General features: G+C 44.5%; 1 protein-coding gene across 3 annotated transcripts in view; it reads right to left on the reverse strand.

The window, feature by feature from the left end:
* Positions 1–11,335: 11,335 nt before the first annotated feature.
* The window catches only part of CFAP95 (cilia and flagella associated protein 95), a 127,704-nt gene continuing 120,635 nt past the window's right edge, over positions 11,336–18,404 (reverse strand). For all 3 annotated transcript variants that reach the window (XM_063913899.1, XM_063913898.1, XM_063913897.1), the window contains one exon: positions 11,336–11,713. In XM_063913899.1, coding sequence (XP_063769969.1) covers positions 11,578–11,713 — 136 coding nt within the window. In that variant the 3' untranslated portion in view covers positions 11,336–11,577. The remainder of the gene's footprint in view (positions 11,714–18,404) is intronic.

The following is an 18,404-nucleotide window of genomic DNA, read 5'->3' on the forward strand; positions in this document are numbered from 1 at the left end:
CAGTGTGTATGCCAGTGGCGTAAGTTCATCACAGTCGCCCGGAGGCAAGATAAATATTGGTGCCCCCCTATTTCCTATATTAAGATAAATATATGTATGTATGTGTGTGTGTATGTATGGAGTGTTCTGAAAACAATTTATATACTGTATTTATACATTTAATTATATTTTATTTTAAATCACACATTTCTTAGCAGTCATACACAGGATTAGAACCCATGACCTGTTACAGTACCAGCAGACACTTTACTGATGGAGTTATTTGCTCCTGTACAGGAAGCATGAGAATTCTAACTATATAAAGTTACATGTAATTGTCAGAGAAGTATCTTCATATAGTTAGAATTCTCATATTTCCTATACAGGAGCAAACAGCTTCATCAGTAAGGTGCCGCATCCAGTGTAATAGGTTGTGGTTTCTAATCCTGGGTGTGATACTTGTAAAATGAGTATATTCAGTATAATAAAGAGGGTGTGATTTGTAATGTGCAGGGACCAGTGAGGAAGTCAGCCACTGAAAAAACAGCGACAGCTATCAATTAACTTAATTCAATGATGTCACAGAATGGGAGGAGAGGTGCCCCCCTTCAGAGCAGGAGCCCGGCGGCAGATGACTCTGTTGCCTCCCAGAGTTCTGCCTCTGGTGTATACACAATGCGATGAACGACACACTCTCTGGTACTTGATCTCTCTCCATTTTATCACTCTCCAGTTGATGATGCATCTAGCCCAATGCCTCTGATTTCTGTGTTGTTAACTCTCTGCTAAACAGGAAATGGTGGTAACAGAGCTTTTTGCCAGCATTTTCAATGCATTTTGGCTTTGTACTGCATCTTACTGTAAATAGGCCACTTTATTACATCCACTGCTGTTGTTGCTCTGATTAATGATTGTGCTATTATATGTTACTAAAATGTAATTGCCTGTCATGCAGATCTAAATAATAGCAAATTGTACAACCTGTGTAAGGGTGAAATATGTCTTTCTTAAACCAAAGTATGAGAGAGGGGATAGTGACCTTTATCTGCTCGTGTTACTTACAAGAGGTCAGACATAACATAATCACTGTTTACTCTTATTACATTTTTCAATGTATATCAAATCATGTATTTTTCCACAGGGTCTTATTATCCTCAGCTGCACTTTAACAGAAGCTCTTTATCATGACTTGTACGTCTGGTTTTCCTGTTTTGTCGACAGTCATATTTCTTCTGTCATGCCAGTATGAACATCTGCACTGGCGGAATGGCTTATGGCAAGTTCTGCTCAGCTGTAGAATTCCTGTGGGTATTGTTCAAAGCCGTCTGTACATGTGACTTCTTTGAAAATGCAGTCCTTGGCGCTAGGTGGCGCTAGTTGTGTACATTCTGCTGGTCTCTGCTTATATATAGTTACTGCATGTATTTGTCCCCAGAGCACATCATGATAATAAAATAAGACAGTTCCTCTATATAGTCTAAGCACAAATGGTGTTTCAGTATAGAGCAATCCTATGGATATAAAAGGGGCTAATTAAACCGTAAGTCACCGCTTCTGCATTTGTGCGCAGCATCTCGTAACAGTGCGAAAGTCAGATAAAACAAGATGTGATTTGTGTGTCAGGAGCAAATGAAGTAGTAACCTACAGTAATTCATCACTGTCTAAGAGGACACTGTAATAAATTGCAAGTCATGTCATAGGCTTGCAACTCACTGAGAGTCTATTTGATTGCATGAGCCACAGAGCAATAAATGTTGATGAACATGAATACAGATAACTTCATTAGGTGTGGATCAGCCTTTACGTTTCTATGCATGAGATATTTTCATGGCTCTGTACCCAGAGATGTGAGACAAGAGCTGTTTTCACAGGATTATGGCTAGAAAGGTTATTTAAAAAAAAAAAAAAACTTGAAAATAGGTAGAGCATTTATGAAAGAGAGAGACAGGATAAAACAACTTATGAAGAGGTGCATGTTCTAATTATTAAATATTCAATACAGATAAATAAATATAGTATATATGTATGTGTGTGTATATATATAATATATACTGTATATATATGTTTGTTCTCTGCTGGAGATGCTGGAAGTTGGACTCCTCCGCCGGAAAAAGGGTGTGCGGCTTCGGCAAAAGGGGTGTGACTTTGGGATATTGCCACCATCGTGAGCCACGCCCCCTTTCTCCATCACTGTGGGGGTATGGCCAGTGCTCAGTGAGCTGCTAGCAAGCCCCCTCTGTCTCCTGCGGCCCGCGGGTGGGACAGCGGGACAGTTAAAAAAAAAATAGGACAGTTCGGAGGTATGGTGAGCGTGATGATCTGTGCCTTTTCTGATTATCCTGCGGCTGGCAGGTTGTAAACTTTTGGGTTTTTTTGCACTGACATTGGATGGGAGGTCATGTGCTGGGACACAGGTCATTTCAGGTATTTACACTGCTTCACACTGCCATTTAGGGTACACATTGCAGAAAGATAGATAGATAGATAGATAGATAGATAGATAGATAGATAGATAGATAGATAGATAGATAGATAGATAGATAGATTGATGTGTCCAGTCAGTGACTCAAAATATAAATAAATAATGATATTTAGAAAAATATGAAAGACCAGGGGGTATATTTACTAAGATTCGTATTTTCCCGTTTGAGGTCAAAGTTCAATCACGAATGACATCGAAAGTGTAAATATGCAACTTTTTGAATTGATTACGACTAATTTACTAAGCTGCCGTATTCTGCATTTTCGGGTTTTCCGATGTCGATGTCATTCTTTTTTTTTTGGCAGTGTTTTACGTGAGTGACTTGTAAAACACTGCCGACTTTAATACAATGAATCTCGGCCGGATCTGAGAGATCCGTGCTGGGCTTCATTGTGCACCTTGTAAAAAAATAAAAAATAAATAAATGTTTAAATGTAAAAAAAAAATTGCGTGGGGTCCCCCCTCCTAAGGCAAACCAGCCTTGGGCTCTTTGAGCCGATCCTGGTTGCAGAAATATGGGGGAAAAATGGACAGGGGTTCCCCCATATTTAAACAACCAGCATCGGGCTCTGCGCCTGGTCCTGGTTCCAAAAATACAGGGGACAAAAAGCGTAGGGGTCCCCCGTATTTTTGAAACCAGCACCGGGCTCCACTAGCTGGACAGATAATGCCACAGCCGGGGGTCACTTTTATACAGTGCCTTGCGGCCGTGGCATCAAATATCCAACTAGTCACCCCTGGCCGGGGTACCCTGGGGGAGTGGGGACCCCTTCAATCAAGGGGTCCCCCCCCAGCCACCCAAGGGCCAGGGGTGAAGCCCGAGGCTGTCCCCCCCATCCAATGGGCTGCGGATGGGGGGCTGATAGCCTTTGTTTAAAGTGAATGATATTGTTTTTAGTAGCAGTACTACAAGGCCCAGCAAGCCTCCCCCGCAAGCTGGTACTTGGAGAACCACAAGTACCAGCATGCGGCGGAAAAATGGGCCCGCTGGTACCTGTAGTACTACTACTAAAAAAATACCCCAATAAAGACAACACACACACACCTTGAAATTATAACTTTAATACATCCATCCACACCTCCATATACACATACTTACCTTATGTTCCCACGCAGGTCGGTCCTCTTCTCCAGTAGAATCCATGGGGTACCTGTTGAAAAAATGATACTCACATAATCCAGTGTTTTAGGCTCCTCGGTAAATCCTTTTGTAATCCACGTACTTGTAAAAAAAAAAAAAACGGATACCCGACCTCGCACTGAAAGGGGACCCATGTTTTCACATGGGTCCCCTTTCCCCGAATGCCTTGAACCCCCTCTGACTTAAGTCCAAGAAGGTTCCATCAGCCAATCAGGGAGCGCCACGTTTGGCACCCTCCTGATCGGCTGTGTGCTCCTGTACTGTCTGACAGGCGGCACACGGCAGTGTTACAATGTAGCGCCTATGCGCTCCATTGTAACCAATGGTGGGAACTTTCAGGTCAGCGGTGAGGTCACTTTCGGTCAACCGCTGACCTGAAAGTTCCCACCATTGGTTACAATGGAGCGCATAGGCGCTACATTGTAACACTGCCGTGTGCCGCCTGTCATACAGTACAGGAGCACACAGCCGATCAGGAGGGTGCCACAACGTGGCGCTCCCTGATTGGCTGAAGAAACCCACTTAGACATCAGTCAGAGGGGGTTTCTGGCATTCGGGGAAAGGGGTCCCATGTGAAAACATGGGGCCCCTTTCAGTTCGCGGTCGGATGTCCCGTTTTTTTATTTTTACAAGTACGTGGATTACAAATGTATTATCCGAGGAGCCCTCTACACTGGATTTGGTGAGTAGGATTTTTTCAACAGGTACACCATGGATTCTACTGGAGAAGAGGACCGACCCTCGTGTGAACATAAGGTAAGTATGTGTATATGGTGGTGTGTATGTATGCATTAAAGTTATACTTTCAAGGTGTGTGTGTATTGTCTTTATTGGGGTATTTTTTTAGTAGTAGTACTACAGGAACCAGCGGGCCCATTTTTCCGCCGCATGCTGGTACTTGTGGTTCTCCAAGTACCAGCTTGCGGGGGAGGCTTGCTGGGACTTGTAGTACTGCTACTAAAAACAATATTCATTACTTTGAACAAAGGCTATCAGCCCCCCATCCGCAGCCCATTGGATGGGGGGGACAGCCTCGGGCTTCACCCCTGGCCCTTGGGTGGCTGGGGGGGACCCCTTGATTGAAGGGGTCCCCACTCCCCCAGGGTACCCCGGCCAGGGGTGACTAGTTGGATATTTGATGCCCCGGCCGCAAGGCACTGTATAAAAGTGACCCCCGGCTGTGGCATTATCTGTCCAGCTAGTGGAGCCCGGTGCTGGTTTAAAAAATACGGGGGACCCCTACGCTTTTTGTCCCCCGTATATTTGGAACCAGGACCAGGCGCAGAGCCCGGTGCATGTTGCTTAAATATGGGGGAACCCCTGTCAATTTTTTTCCCATATTTTTGCAACCAGGGCCGGCTCAAAGAGCCCGAGGCTGGTTTGGTTAAGGAGGGGGGACCCCACGCAATTTTTTTTGGAAAAATTATAACATTTCCCACCCCTTCCCACTGATAAACATGCACGGATCTCATGGATCCGTGCATGCCTATACAAACACGGGATAAAAAAGCAGGTGTTTTTTTTTAGCACTTTTTCACGATTTGTATTTTAGCACGCAGTGTTTGGCTATTGTCGGCAGTGTTTGTGTTTTGCACTTTTTAGTAAATGACTGATTTCTACCAAATTGCAGGCGTATTTGACCGATGGTGTATTGATTCGTGATTTTTTCCAAGGACTTCCAAAATATTACGAATGCCCTCATCACTGCCGTGATTTTTGCTTAGTAAATTACCGAGATGACACTTTGAAGAAAAAACGGCATCTCGGTCAAAATCGGGACCTTAGTAAATATACCCCCAGGTGTTTATTGTGTAAACAGCAATTTTTTAATTAGTGTTTATGATTCTAGCTCAACCATTTATGATGCTGAAGGCTGAGTGTGTTCAATTACCCGTGATGTGCATATTTCATAGCGTGACCGCACACCCAGGAGTGGTATATCTATCTTAGAAAATGGTCTTTGTTGTTACAAAATAGTTCTACGTGAGATGATGTAGGGTTACACAGATACAGTATAGAAGAAAATAAAAATCCTGTTCATGTTCTTTGAACAGTTCATCATTGCACCAGTTATCTTTGGTGAGGATTGATGTGCTGCTTTCAGGCTGCGAGTTACGTAGTAATTCTGACATTTCTTTACATTTTTCTTTTGTGCTGCTGTCAGTATGGCAGTGATGTGCTGCTGTCAGTATGGCAGTGATGTGCTGCTGTCAGTATGGCAGTGATGTGCTGCTGTCAGTATGGCAGTGATGTGCTGCTGTCAGTATGGCAGGGATGTGCTGCTGTCAGTAGGGGAGGGATGTGCTGCTGTCAGTAGGGCAGGGATGTGCTGCTGTCAGTAGGGCAGGGATGTGCTGCCGTCAGTAGGGCAGGGATGTGCTGCCGTCAGTAGGGCAGGGATGTGCTGCCGTGAGTAGGGCAGGGATGTGCTGCCGTCAGTAGGGCAGGGATGTGCTGCCGTCAGTAGGGCAGGGATGTGCTGCCGTCAGTAGGGCAGGGATGTGCTGCCGTCAGTAGGGCAGTGATGTGCTGCCGTCAGTAGGGCAGTGATGTGCTGCCGTCAGTAGGGCAGTGATGTGCTACTGTCAGCGAGGTGGCAATGTGCTGTTGGCAGAGAGGCGGTGATGTGCTGCTGTCAGTGAGGCAGTTATATACTGCTGTCAGTGAGGCTGTGATGTGTAGCTGTCAGTGAGGCAGTGATGTGCTGCTTTCAGGATGCACTGTGCTGCTGTCAGTGAGGCGGAGATGCACACTGTCATTGAGGAGGGGATGCGCTGCTGTCATTGAGGCAGGGACGTGTTGCTGTCAGGCTGCGATATGCTGCTGTCATTGAGGTTGGGATGTGCTGCTGTCAGTGAGGCGGAGATGCGCTGCTGTCAGTGAGGTTGGGATGCTCTGCTGTCAGTGAGGCGGGGATGCGCTGCTGTCAGTGAGGGCGTAATGTGCTGCTGTCAGTGAGGGCGTAATGTGCTGCTGTCAGTGAGGCAGGGATGCGCTGCTGTCAGTGAGGGCGTAATGTGCTGCTGTCAGTGAGGCAGGGATGCGCTGCTGTCAGTGAGGCGGGGATGCTCTGCTGTCAGTGAGGCGGTGATGCTCTGCTGTCAGTGAGGCGGGGATGCGTTGCCGTCAGTGATGCAGGGATGTGCTGCCGTCAGTGAGGTAGGGAGCTGCTGTTAGTGAGGCAGGGATGCGCTACTGTCAGTGAGGCGGTGATGCTCTGCTGTCAGTGAGGCGGGGATGCGTTGCCATGAGTGATGCGGGGATGTGCTGCCGTCAGTGAGGCGGGGAGCTGCTGTCAGTGAGGCAGGGATGCTCTGCTGTCAGTGAGGTGGGGATGCGCTGCTGTCATTAAAGCAGGGATGCGCTGTGGGGAGGTTGCCATGTGCTGCTGTCAGTGATGTACTGCTGTCAAGCTGCGATATGCTGCTGTCAGTGAAGCAGGGATGTGCCGCTGTCAGTGATACAGAGATGCATTGCTGTCAGTAAGGTGGGGATGCGCTGCTATCAGTGAGGCGGGATGCTCTGCTGTCAGTGAGGCAGCGATGCTCTGTCAGTGGGGCGGGAATGCGCCGCCATCAGTGAGGCGGGGAAACGCCGCTGTCAGTGAGGCAGGCATGTGCTTTTTCCTGTGAGTAGTGTCTATGTGAATGATGCTAGTGTTTACAGCTGTGGAGTGATACAGCTGTGGCTCTGTGAGGGTTTTTTGTGTCAGTTGGAAGTAGTTCAGTTGAATGATCTTTAGGAAAAAAAGCACTGTCATGTGATCTGGTGTGTCCAATCATGTTAGTGGGATTTCTGTCATTATAACACACCTTTTTTATATAGTCCCTGTCCACAGCCCCCTGACGACCGATCTTGATGATACTTAGCCTAAAACCTGCCTGGGAGAATTACCTACACAATGGAAGAAAAGCACTGCAATTAGGGTTGACAATCCTGGGCCATTTTTTTCAATCCCGGGAATCAAGATTCAAAAATTATCAATCCCAGAATTCCCAGGATTGGTTCCTTTTCATTGTCCTCCCCCTCTCCGCCCTGCCCAGTCCATAATTCTCCCTCATCTAGATGGGAGAAAGGATGGGTCCACCTGCTGCAAGGAGCGAAGAGGAGGTGAGGTGAAGTGTGGTGTGGGCCGGTACAGGCGTTGAGGTCCGGGTGACTGGCCGCGCAGTGTGACCTCTGACTTCATGTCACGATGCGCAGTGCGCACAGTCGGGGGCAGGTGATCAGGTGGACCCAGGCAGTGTCTGACCCTCCCGAGGCCGCTCAACGCTGCCCGGCATTGAAAAAACAAAGGGCCTTCCTAATCCTGAAATCTCCGGGATTGGAAGCCACAATCATGGGATTGAATAAGGGCCAATTTTTGGCAAAAATCCTGGAAACCTGCCGATCCCGATCCCGGGATTGGCCACCATAATCGCAATCAGCTCAGTAACTTCGGAGTTTACCTCCATCAGACAGATTTTTATTTCTAAGATATATGTGTATGTATATGTGTGTGTGTATATATATATATATATATATGAGGTCTAACAATAAAGTTTGCAAACTCATTCCCACCAGAGAATACTGTTGTAATGAAGGGGTGTATTTGTCTGCAACAATGTTTAAGTAGGTAGTACATGTCAATATAAATACTTGTATACTCACTATATGGTCCTGAATTAAAGGTAGAAGCTATTGCATCTGGATTTGCATCTATCGGAGGAGATGCTGGAGCTATAATATGGAAATGTTATACTAAGTGCTCCCTCGTGTACATGCCTGAGCAAGCACTGTCCCTCCTGGAGAGGGTCATGTTGGGAGGTATGCACATGCGTAGTAACAAATAATCACTCAGGTAAGTGAACGTCAGCATTGCGTATTCCTCAGAATCAGGCCTCATTTGTCCTTCTAAGGATATCTCACAATTTCCCAATTGTCACTTCTCCCTTCATGTGATTTGTTTGGAAAGATACAAGTAATCAGCAGTGATGCTGTTTTAGATTACACTGCTAGCATCAGATCTACGGTATATGTGATTGTCATCCTTACAGGCATTTTGATCTGTGTATGTTATAAACGGGTGTGTATTGTGTGACCTGCAGTCATGAGACCGCCGGTTAGCATACCTCCTTTGTGATCCCTGCAGCGGAATTCCGGCACGGGGGGTGAGGGGCACGTGAATGCAACAAGCCCCTTGCGGTCTCGGTGGCGACCGCACTCTATGGATGTCATGGACACCCACGAGTGGGAATAGTCCCTGTTGGTCGACATGCTGTCCTTCGGGATTGTGAGGGTGCGAGATGTAGTGGGAGGTAATGTGGCCGGCGATCTCCTGACCACCAGTCACATAACTACATCCCGTTATAAATAGCTATGTTTTTTTTTCTTTTTATCAACCATGCTTTAAAAAGACCACATAATCCTAGCATAGTTCCCCTTATATGACTTATGAACTGAAGGAAATCATTTCACTAAGCTGATGATACATCCTGAAAATGTTCAACATTAGGAAATCCCACAGTCTGAGAGAGTAAACACTGTCCTGCAACAACCTTATATTTGTTAAAAACAGCATATTTTGTCAGAGGAACAGTGAACGTCAATCAATAGATATACTGCTCTAAGGGCCTTATTCAGGTTGGATTGCAAAATGTGAGATTCTCAATCCGTCCGATTATCGAACCACTGTGCATGCGTAGCAATCGCATTGTGCATGCACAAGGAGAATATCGACAGAAATAGCGTACAGATCATAATCGCAATGCAGCCTCTGTTTGACAGGAAGCCTGCGTTTCTTCGATGTTCCGGTAATTGCTTATGTTTTTGCAATTAGACCGCACATTGCGATGCATTCACAATTTCTGCAATGGACGTTTTTTTCTCTGTTTCTGTGCGGCAACAATTTGATCGCAGGAACTGCTTTTTAGCAACAGCAGCAATCCTTGCTGAATAAAGTCGTAAGGCAATGCATCCTACATGTGCTATAGATATGCATACTGCTACATTTTCTATGTAAAGGGGACACTGTTTGCCCTAGTAATTAAGGAGCACGGCTATACTTATATCACTGCATCACTTCTTCTGTTATCACCATTACAGGATGGAACATAAAGAAAATAATAGTAAACATTTTTTTGCTTCAACTTATCTCTTTGCAGAGTAGGTCAACTGACCCAAATAGGGAAACAGGCTAGTTGCTATTTCAAATATCGAAAATAATAAATCTCATTCTTCCATTTAGGCAACACTGCTTAATTACACTATTCAAATTAAGGTTTGGTTCAAAATCCAGAAGAAACATTTGTCAAAGCATTCAGTGTTTAACCAATCCAAACACATGGTTTTTGGAACATCCCTGGTTTCATTAAGGGGTGAAATGTTTGTGTTTTGTCTATCAATATTATTCCTGCAAGGGTTGGGTAACAGTTGGCACTAATTGTGTGTTATAAGCATTCCACAAGCATACTGGGAATAGATCGTTCCCAGTTAAGTACACTTTGGGCCTAATTCAGACTTGATCGCAGCAGCAAATTTGTTAGCAGTTGGGCAAAACCATGTGCACTGAGGGGGGCATACATCACATGTGCAGAGAGAGTTAATGAACGAGATACCATTCATATCTTTCAGTGTGGAGGCACAAGTGATGAACGATGCGCGGCCCCACGCTCGTTCATCGGTGGTGCCCCGTCGCTTGTGCATGCAGGCCAATATGGACGACCTCGTCCATATTAGCATGCACTGCTATGAAGCCGGGTGACGGGGGAGTGAAGAAACTTCACTCCCCCCGTCACTGCCACCCACCCCCCACCCCCCGCCACCGGGTCGCCCGTATCCCCCGTCGGGCAGCTCGGCGGCGGATTGCGCTGTGTGTAGGGCCTATTAGATTTGGGTGGGGTGTGTTCTAACTGAAATCTAAATTGCAATGTAAAAATAAAGCAGCCAGTATTTACCCTACACAGAAACAAAATAACCCACTCAAATCTAACATGTTATATCAGCCCCCTCTGTAGTGCACATGGGTGGTCATTCCGAGTTGTTTGCTCGCTAGCAGTTTTTAGCAGCCATGCAAACGCTATGCCACCTCCCACTGGGAGTGTATTTTAGCTTAGCAGAAGTGCGAACGAAAGGATTGCAGAGCGGCGGCAAACTTTTTTTGTGCAGCTTTAGAGTAGCTCAATACCTACTCAGCGCTTGCGATCACTTCAGACTGTTCAGCTCCTGTTTTGACGTCACGAACACGCCCTGCATTCACCCAGCCACGCCTGCATTTTTCCTGGCACGCCTGCGTTTTTTCGAACACTCCCTAAAAACGATCAGTTGACACCCAGAAACGCTCTCTTCCTGTCAATCACTCTGCGGCCAGCAGTGCGACTGAAAAGCTTCGCTAGACCTTGTGTGAAACTACATCGTTCATTGTATTAGTACGACGCGCGTGTGCATTGCGCCGCATACGCATGCGCAGAGGTGCCGTTTTTTGCCTGATCGCTGCGCGCGAACGAAAGCAGCTAGCGATCAACTCGGAATGACCACCATGGTTTTGCCCAACTGCTAACAAATTTGCTGCTGCGATCAACTCAGAATTACCCCCACTTATCGTTAAGTATACATTTATTTTTATTCGTTAAGCATACATTTATCGTTACGTATACTTCGTTAAGTATACATTTAATTTTGAGTGTGAACATTTTAATTATGACCTTTTGATTATTCTTTTCTTTCAAATTCTACTGTATTAAGGAACAAAGTATTGTCCTCATTATTTAAATTTATTTGCTTGTGTAATTCATCAAATGTAGGCCTTCCAGTTTTTCCATTCTGTCTCCTCAGAATACTGTACTCCTCTTTAATATAGGCCAAGATTATATGCAATGCTGTTAAAATTTTAGAATGAGATAAAATGACAGATATGCAGATACATGCCAAATTGTATCAGATTTTATCTTCACAGATGTGGTGTAATAGGGCAGGTTGGTTTAAACACCTGATGTTTCATTTTATTATTGCCATATATTCCACTTTCATCTTGCCAGGTATTTCTACCATGTCTCCTGTAGTCTGCTGTGTCTGTAAACTGTGAATGACATTTCTTGTAGGCTGAAGAATAATCTGGAATGTCTGGAATTTTCTGCATTACACAAACAGAAATACACTTATGATTAAACACATAAAATGACATTAAAGTACATTAACAGCTATTGAATAAAATATCAATGAAGTGCTGATTTTACGACAAAGACAATTAAGTTGATAGACAACTTCATATAATTGTACATGGAAATGTATGCTTTTTCCAACACCTCCCCTGATGGCGTAGCGGGAAAGATCTTTTAACGGATTATTTTGTTCAGAAGTAAAATCCAACATCGATGTTACAGCAGAAACATAAATTCAAATTACAGTACAAATTAAGAGTTTGCAAAGAAAGAACAATATTCATATTTTAAAGGCACAATGCTTGCCAATTGGCAAGGTAGTGTGTGAAGCAATGCTTGTTAGTTAAACAGACTTTATGGCTACACAGCTGCTGAGTGGATTGTAGAAAGGACAAGCTTTGTTAACATACCAATGATATCACAAGCATGAGAGGGTAGATGTTTAAACATCTTTATAAAAATAAAAAACTATATAAAATTATTCTCGAAGGTTGGTCTTCTTGGCACATAATCTAGATGGGATACTGTATATGTTATTTAACTTTTTATAGCTGCAAATGGTTGGTACAAGAGCATAACTACTATAGACAGATTCTGAGAAAGACTGTGATGCTCACAGCGTTACCTGAGCCAACCAGTGAGAGGACGAAGAAGCCAACTCATGGAGAACTCTCTGGAGCCACCAATTGAAGACGTATGTTATATGGCAGGGAGTAACATCTGGATGGATCTAATGTCATGTAAAGGGCATTTGGAGGGGAGTGATGGAACAAAATAAGTATGTGGAGGAGTCTGACAGCATATAAGGGGCATGTACAGGAGTCTGATTATATAAGGAGAATGAGGATGTTGGTTAAGGGCACGTGGAGGGGTCTGACAGCATATTATGTACTTGTGGAGATGTCTGAGATGTATGGCAGCACGATTGACATAGTATTTAGCATTACTGGCTCACAGTCCAGAGGATATGAGTTAAATTCCAGACCAAAGCATTATCTGTGTTGTGTTTGTATGTTCTCCCAATGTTTCTGTAGGTTTGCATTGCTGGATTTCTAGTCTTCACAAGGCCCCATGCAACAGCCAGCCTGCTTAAGCTGAGGCTTACTTGGCTGGCTGTTTGCAGGGAACATACCGACCATCAGTCATGATGTTGATCCCAGGCTGCAACGCCGGTCTCAGCGTTGGGATCGCAAATGCAGCAAGGGGGTGTTTATCACCTTCTACTGTATTTGAAGTTTTAGTGGTTCAATGCTGAGTGAGGGACATATATTGTAGGCTCCACTGTGACAGCGACTGATTCGTAGAGACGTGCACCCGGCCATTTTTCAGGTTTTGGTTTTGGTTTTGTTTTTTCCTCATGTTTTATCATAAAAACAGCTACAATCACAAAATGTGGGCCAGTTTTTGTTCCTACAGTATTAACCTCAATAACATTAATTTACACTCATTTCCAGTCTATTTTGAACACCTCACAGCTCACAATATTGTTTTTATCCAGTTTAGGCCAAAATGTTGCACCGAGGAAGCTGGATGACTAAACTAAGTGACAGAAGTGTGTGGCACAAACACCTGGCACATCTAGGAGTGGCACTGCAGTGGCAGACAGGATGGCAGTTTTATAAACTATGCCCAAAAAATGCTCCAAAGAGCACATAATGTAAAGAAATAAGGTGCAAGATGGAATTGTCCTTGGGCCCTTCCACCCACCCTTATGTTGTATTACTTTTTTAGAAGGACTTCCTCCGTTAATAATTACTGTGAGGATGTTGATGATGAGGTGTTAATTGCATCATAATCTTGTACAATAAATTTTATGTCTTCACCGCAAATGAAGAAATTGGAGGAGGTGCCTAGATGACTAACGTTCCTACCTCAACTAAATTTGCCCTCACAAATGGAGCACATGCTTTCATAAACATTGTCAGGATTGGAAAAAAATAATCCCACACCCAAGAGGTGGCTTTTTGGTCTTATGCTCAGGCATCGCAATGGCTTTCTTTTTATCACGGTCAACAACTGCAGCCACTGGTGGCTGACTTACACAAATGACATCATCATCAATATCCTCACTGTCAGATAGTACACACATATCCCCCTCATCCTGTCCCACTTCCACACACGAATCCTCAATTTGTATTATGTCCTCCTCATCAGATTCATCATCACCATCTTTACTTGTACTGCTCCCTATATGTTCAGATGGTTCAGAAATAATGGAAGGAGGTGAAAGAGGCTTCTCTATGAGGACAGTGTGAGAAATGTCAGCTGATGTGGACACCCCTAAATATTCCTCAAGAATGTCTGATGGTTCTGATTCTGAATGTGTAGTTTGTCTTACTGCCTCTGCAGCTAACTTTCCTTTTGATTTTTTTTCTTTACCACTCTGAAATTAAAGGGATTTTACATACCCCGGCCTAAGCCCTCTATTCCCAAAGGGCATCTGCCTTAGCAGATCATGTTGATGGACTTGCATTGGCAATGTCATGACTAGTGGCAGCAGCTTCAGTACTGTTAGTAGCCTCCATTTCTATCAACACAAAGTGGGGTTGACCTTCACCGACTTTGTCGCACAAATTAGTCAGAAATATATAATAAATAATTACACACTGCAGTTGACTTCAATGATAGCATCACACAAATGAGTCAGAAATGTATATAATAATAATTACACACTGCGGTTGAGTTAACCGACAGCGTCGCACAAATGAGTCAGAAATGTATATAATAATAATTACACACTACGGTTGACTTCACTGACAGCGTCGCACAATACGTGTATGAGTAGGAAATACTATACTGCGGTCTGACCGACAGTGTCACAGTACTTATGAAAATAAAATTACAATTTTATAGTACACTGGGGTATAGCACAAGCAAATAAATGTTTTTATTATAATTATCATGTTAGGCTTTTTCTTCTTAGCTTTTATTATTTTATTTTACACTGGGGCAGAGCCCCTGGATGGACGGACAGATCACCCCTTTCAGATACAGCAGACAGGTCACCCCTAGCTGATACAGCACCCCGGAACTGATACAACAGACTGGGCCCCCTGGGACTGATACAGCAGACATGGCACCCCGAGACTGATACAGCAGACAGGGCACCCTTGGACTTATACAGCAGACAGAGTACTCTGGGACTGATACAGCAGACAGAGCACCCCAGGACTGCTACGGCAGACAGGGCACCCCGGGACTGATACAGCAGACAGGGCACCCCGGGACTAATACAGCAGAGCACCCCTTTCAAATACAGCAGAAAGAGCACCCCTTTCAGATACAGCAGACAGAACACCCGCCCCACGCCATGCCAGGCAGACATTGTACTGAGACGGACACGTATGTCCAGTACACTCTCCAATGCCGAAGTGAAGATGGCGCCGATCACCAGCGACTTATATAGAATCCAAAACCCGTGAGAATCTGACAGCGGGATGATGCCGTTTTGCCTCGATGATGTAATCGAGGCAGGCGGGAAAACCCGAGACGGGCTTGGATCCTGACTCAGACTGTAAAGTTCGGGGGGGGTTTCAGTTCTCAAGGAACCAGATCCACTCATCTCTAGGTTTGAGTGTCTGAAATATTTTCTATGAAGTGCCTGGTCCACTCACACCAAAATAGAAACTACTGGCTGCGGTGCCTAAACACACAACACGGTTCCAGGCTGTCAACAACTGAAGAATCTTCCAAGTTCGGGACCCAGCCAAGCCACTGCAAATGCGGGATCATCAGTTTTGCAATATGTAGCCTATAGTCTACAATGTCTGAAGGAGTGGCGGTGCAAGGTTTCTAGGTAACCTACGACAGAGCTACCCAAACTTTGCCATTACAGTCCAGGTTTTAAAGATATCCTTGCTTGAGGAGAGGTGACTTAATTTGTACCTTAGTCAATTGATTTAACCATCTGGACTGTAATGGCCAATTGATATAACCATTTGGACTGATATGCTTAAAACCTGGACTATTATGGCGAAGTTTAAGAAACTCTGCCATAGGCAAAGCTTCATACTGCCACCCCTAATTCCCCAATACACTATTTCAAAGCATTTACATAAAACCACACTTTTGTGTTTACCAAAGTCTTTAACAACAGGGTGAGCTATTTGTTATATGCACATCTGTAAATATAATACACTTTGTTGCAGAATCAGAGCACCCAATCACCTTCACCCCCATCAAACCCAAATACCAATTCCTCCCACACTCAGAATCTGTTAACTTCTCACAACCAACATCCATTAACTCATTCCTCTCTAAGAATCTATCACTTTACCCTCCGAGCACCAGTTAACACATTCATTTATACTATCAGAACCCTTTAATGTCCCCCTCCAGCAAGAACCCATTTATCCATTTACCACATCACCTGTCAACCCAATCCCCTAAAGAATGAATTAATCAATTCACACAATCAGCACCCACTAACAAGTCTGTCCAGCCTGTCAGCACTCATCACCTATTAATCAATTGACACACTCAGCACTAATGAACTTGTTCTTCTCAAATACAATATCCATTTCATCCACACAGTACCTATTAATCTATTTACCCCAGCACCCATTAAATGCCCTCTCACAGCACCCAGATACCTCCATTCACATCACCTAATAATTTATTCACCCCCAGCACTCATTAACACCCCCTCCCCCAGCACCTATTAATACAGAGGGTCTGCTGCACTTGGCTGATAACACTGATGGTCAGAGGAGCAAGTTGCAGCCAGTATAAATAAATCAATTAATAATAGGTGGAGCTGCCATGGCAGGAGCTGTCACAAGCAATAAGCAAAATATGGATGTCAGAGACATTCTTCATTTTTTTCAAAGGCAGACTCAGAGGGCCTACACCTCATGTACTAGAACCTTTAGGCAGTCTGAAGCTGCCTAATGGAAGTGTCTGCCCTGGGATAATCCTGCCTAATGGAAGTGCCAATGCTACTCATTCTGTAGCAAAAACATGGGACTGTATCAGATATCTCCAATAGCATATATTCAGGGGCTCCTGCCTTAGTATTTGTGGGTGTCCCACAAATATATGGTAATGCAGCAGGAGGTGTCTGGTATAAGTAGACGCTTCCTGCTTGCATTAGTGATCCAAGCAGCTTCCGAGGATGCAGCATCAGATCACCTGTGACACCATCAGCCGGCTGCGTGACCCACGGTACTTTACGTTATGCGATTTAGATCCAACAGGATCTGAATTAGGCCCACCATGTTGACTAGAGAAAGCCCACAAAACTGTCCTGACACATCTGCCTCACTCCCCCGCCTCTCCCTCACCTCACCCAAACGCTGACTACTTGTCTACATTTCTTGCCTGGACTGCTGCCTCTGCATTATGGTTACGCTTTATGTCATTCAAATGTTTGAAAAGTCAGTTGGGATATAGACAGGAAAAAACAGACTCCCAACCGACTTTTCAAACATTTGAATTCCACCCTTTGAGTCTGAAACCTGCCACTACCTGCCATGATTACCTGTGTGATTTCTGAATTCTTATTGTTACATTCCGTTCTGTTCTGGACCGTGCTCAAGCGTCATACTCTCATCTGCTATCTGCAATCTAACCTGGTACATCTTGGTAAAATGACATCCAGCTCATTCATCTGTTCATAATATTCGGTTTCTGCAATTCTAGCAAATTATACTCCAGAGCTGCTGCCTTGTCATATTTGCTGCTGTACATACATGCTCCATTATACAATGATTCTATACATGCATGTCTGTTTGTTTTATGTTTATTTTAATTTCAAGTGTTTCTGCAAATCAAGTCACTGTGAATCCCCAAAACGTATTGTCTGTTATCCAGAACACCCAAGTGGCATCCCCTGTGCTGTCCTTAGGATATTTATTGTAGGAATCACACGTTTCCTTGCTCCATTTTGTGAAGTCTGTTCTGGTATACTTCAGGGGTTATTCAAAACAGCCACTCCCCTTAAAATCCCCGCTAACACCTCCAAATGGCCACTTCCTGTCAATCACTCTGCAGCAAAGTTCTCAGTGTGAGCGGGACTGCAGCAGCACTCTTGCAGATGTGCACTGTGATCTCAGCAGATTGGGAGCATATGTATATCTGGCACTGCACTACTGGGGGCATATGTGTATCTGGCACTATTGGGGGCAAATGTGTATCTGGCACTGAACTACTGGGGGCATATGTGTACCTGCACTACTGGGGGCGTATGTGTATCTGGCACTGCACTACTGGGGTCATTATGTGCATCTGGCAGTATTGGGGGCATATGTGTATCTGACACTATTGGGGCAAATGTGTATCTGGCACTGAACTACTGGGGGCATATGTGTATCTGGTACTACAGGGGGCGTATGTGTATCTGGCACTGCACTGCTGGGGTCATTATGTGTATCTGGCAGTATTGGGGGCATAGGTGTATCTGGTACTATTGGGGCAAATGTGTATCTGGCACTGAACTACTGGTAATTGTGTGTGTGTAGAGGGTGGTGACTATATATATATATATATATATATATAGTTTGATATCATAATATAAAGTTGCGAGGCCACAGCTATTTTCCCTGGAGCGTGCACACCTTTGGCACGCGCACTGATTAAAAATTTCTCGCTCGGGGTACTAGTAGGCCTTGAGCCGGCCCTGCACTGGCACATGATGCCTAATCCAAGTTGAATGCAATTTACGTG

This window comes from Pseudophryne corroboree, chromosome 1 (genome assembly GCF_028390025.1).
Source record: "Pseudophryne corroboree isolate aPseCor3 chromosome 1, aPseCor3.hap2, whole genome shotgun sequence".
In the NCBI taxonomy this organism is placed as follows: domain Eukaryota; kingdom Metazoa; phylum Chordata; class Amphibia; order Anura; family Myobatrachidae; genus Pseudophryne; species Pseudophryne corroboree.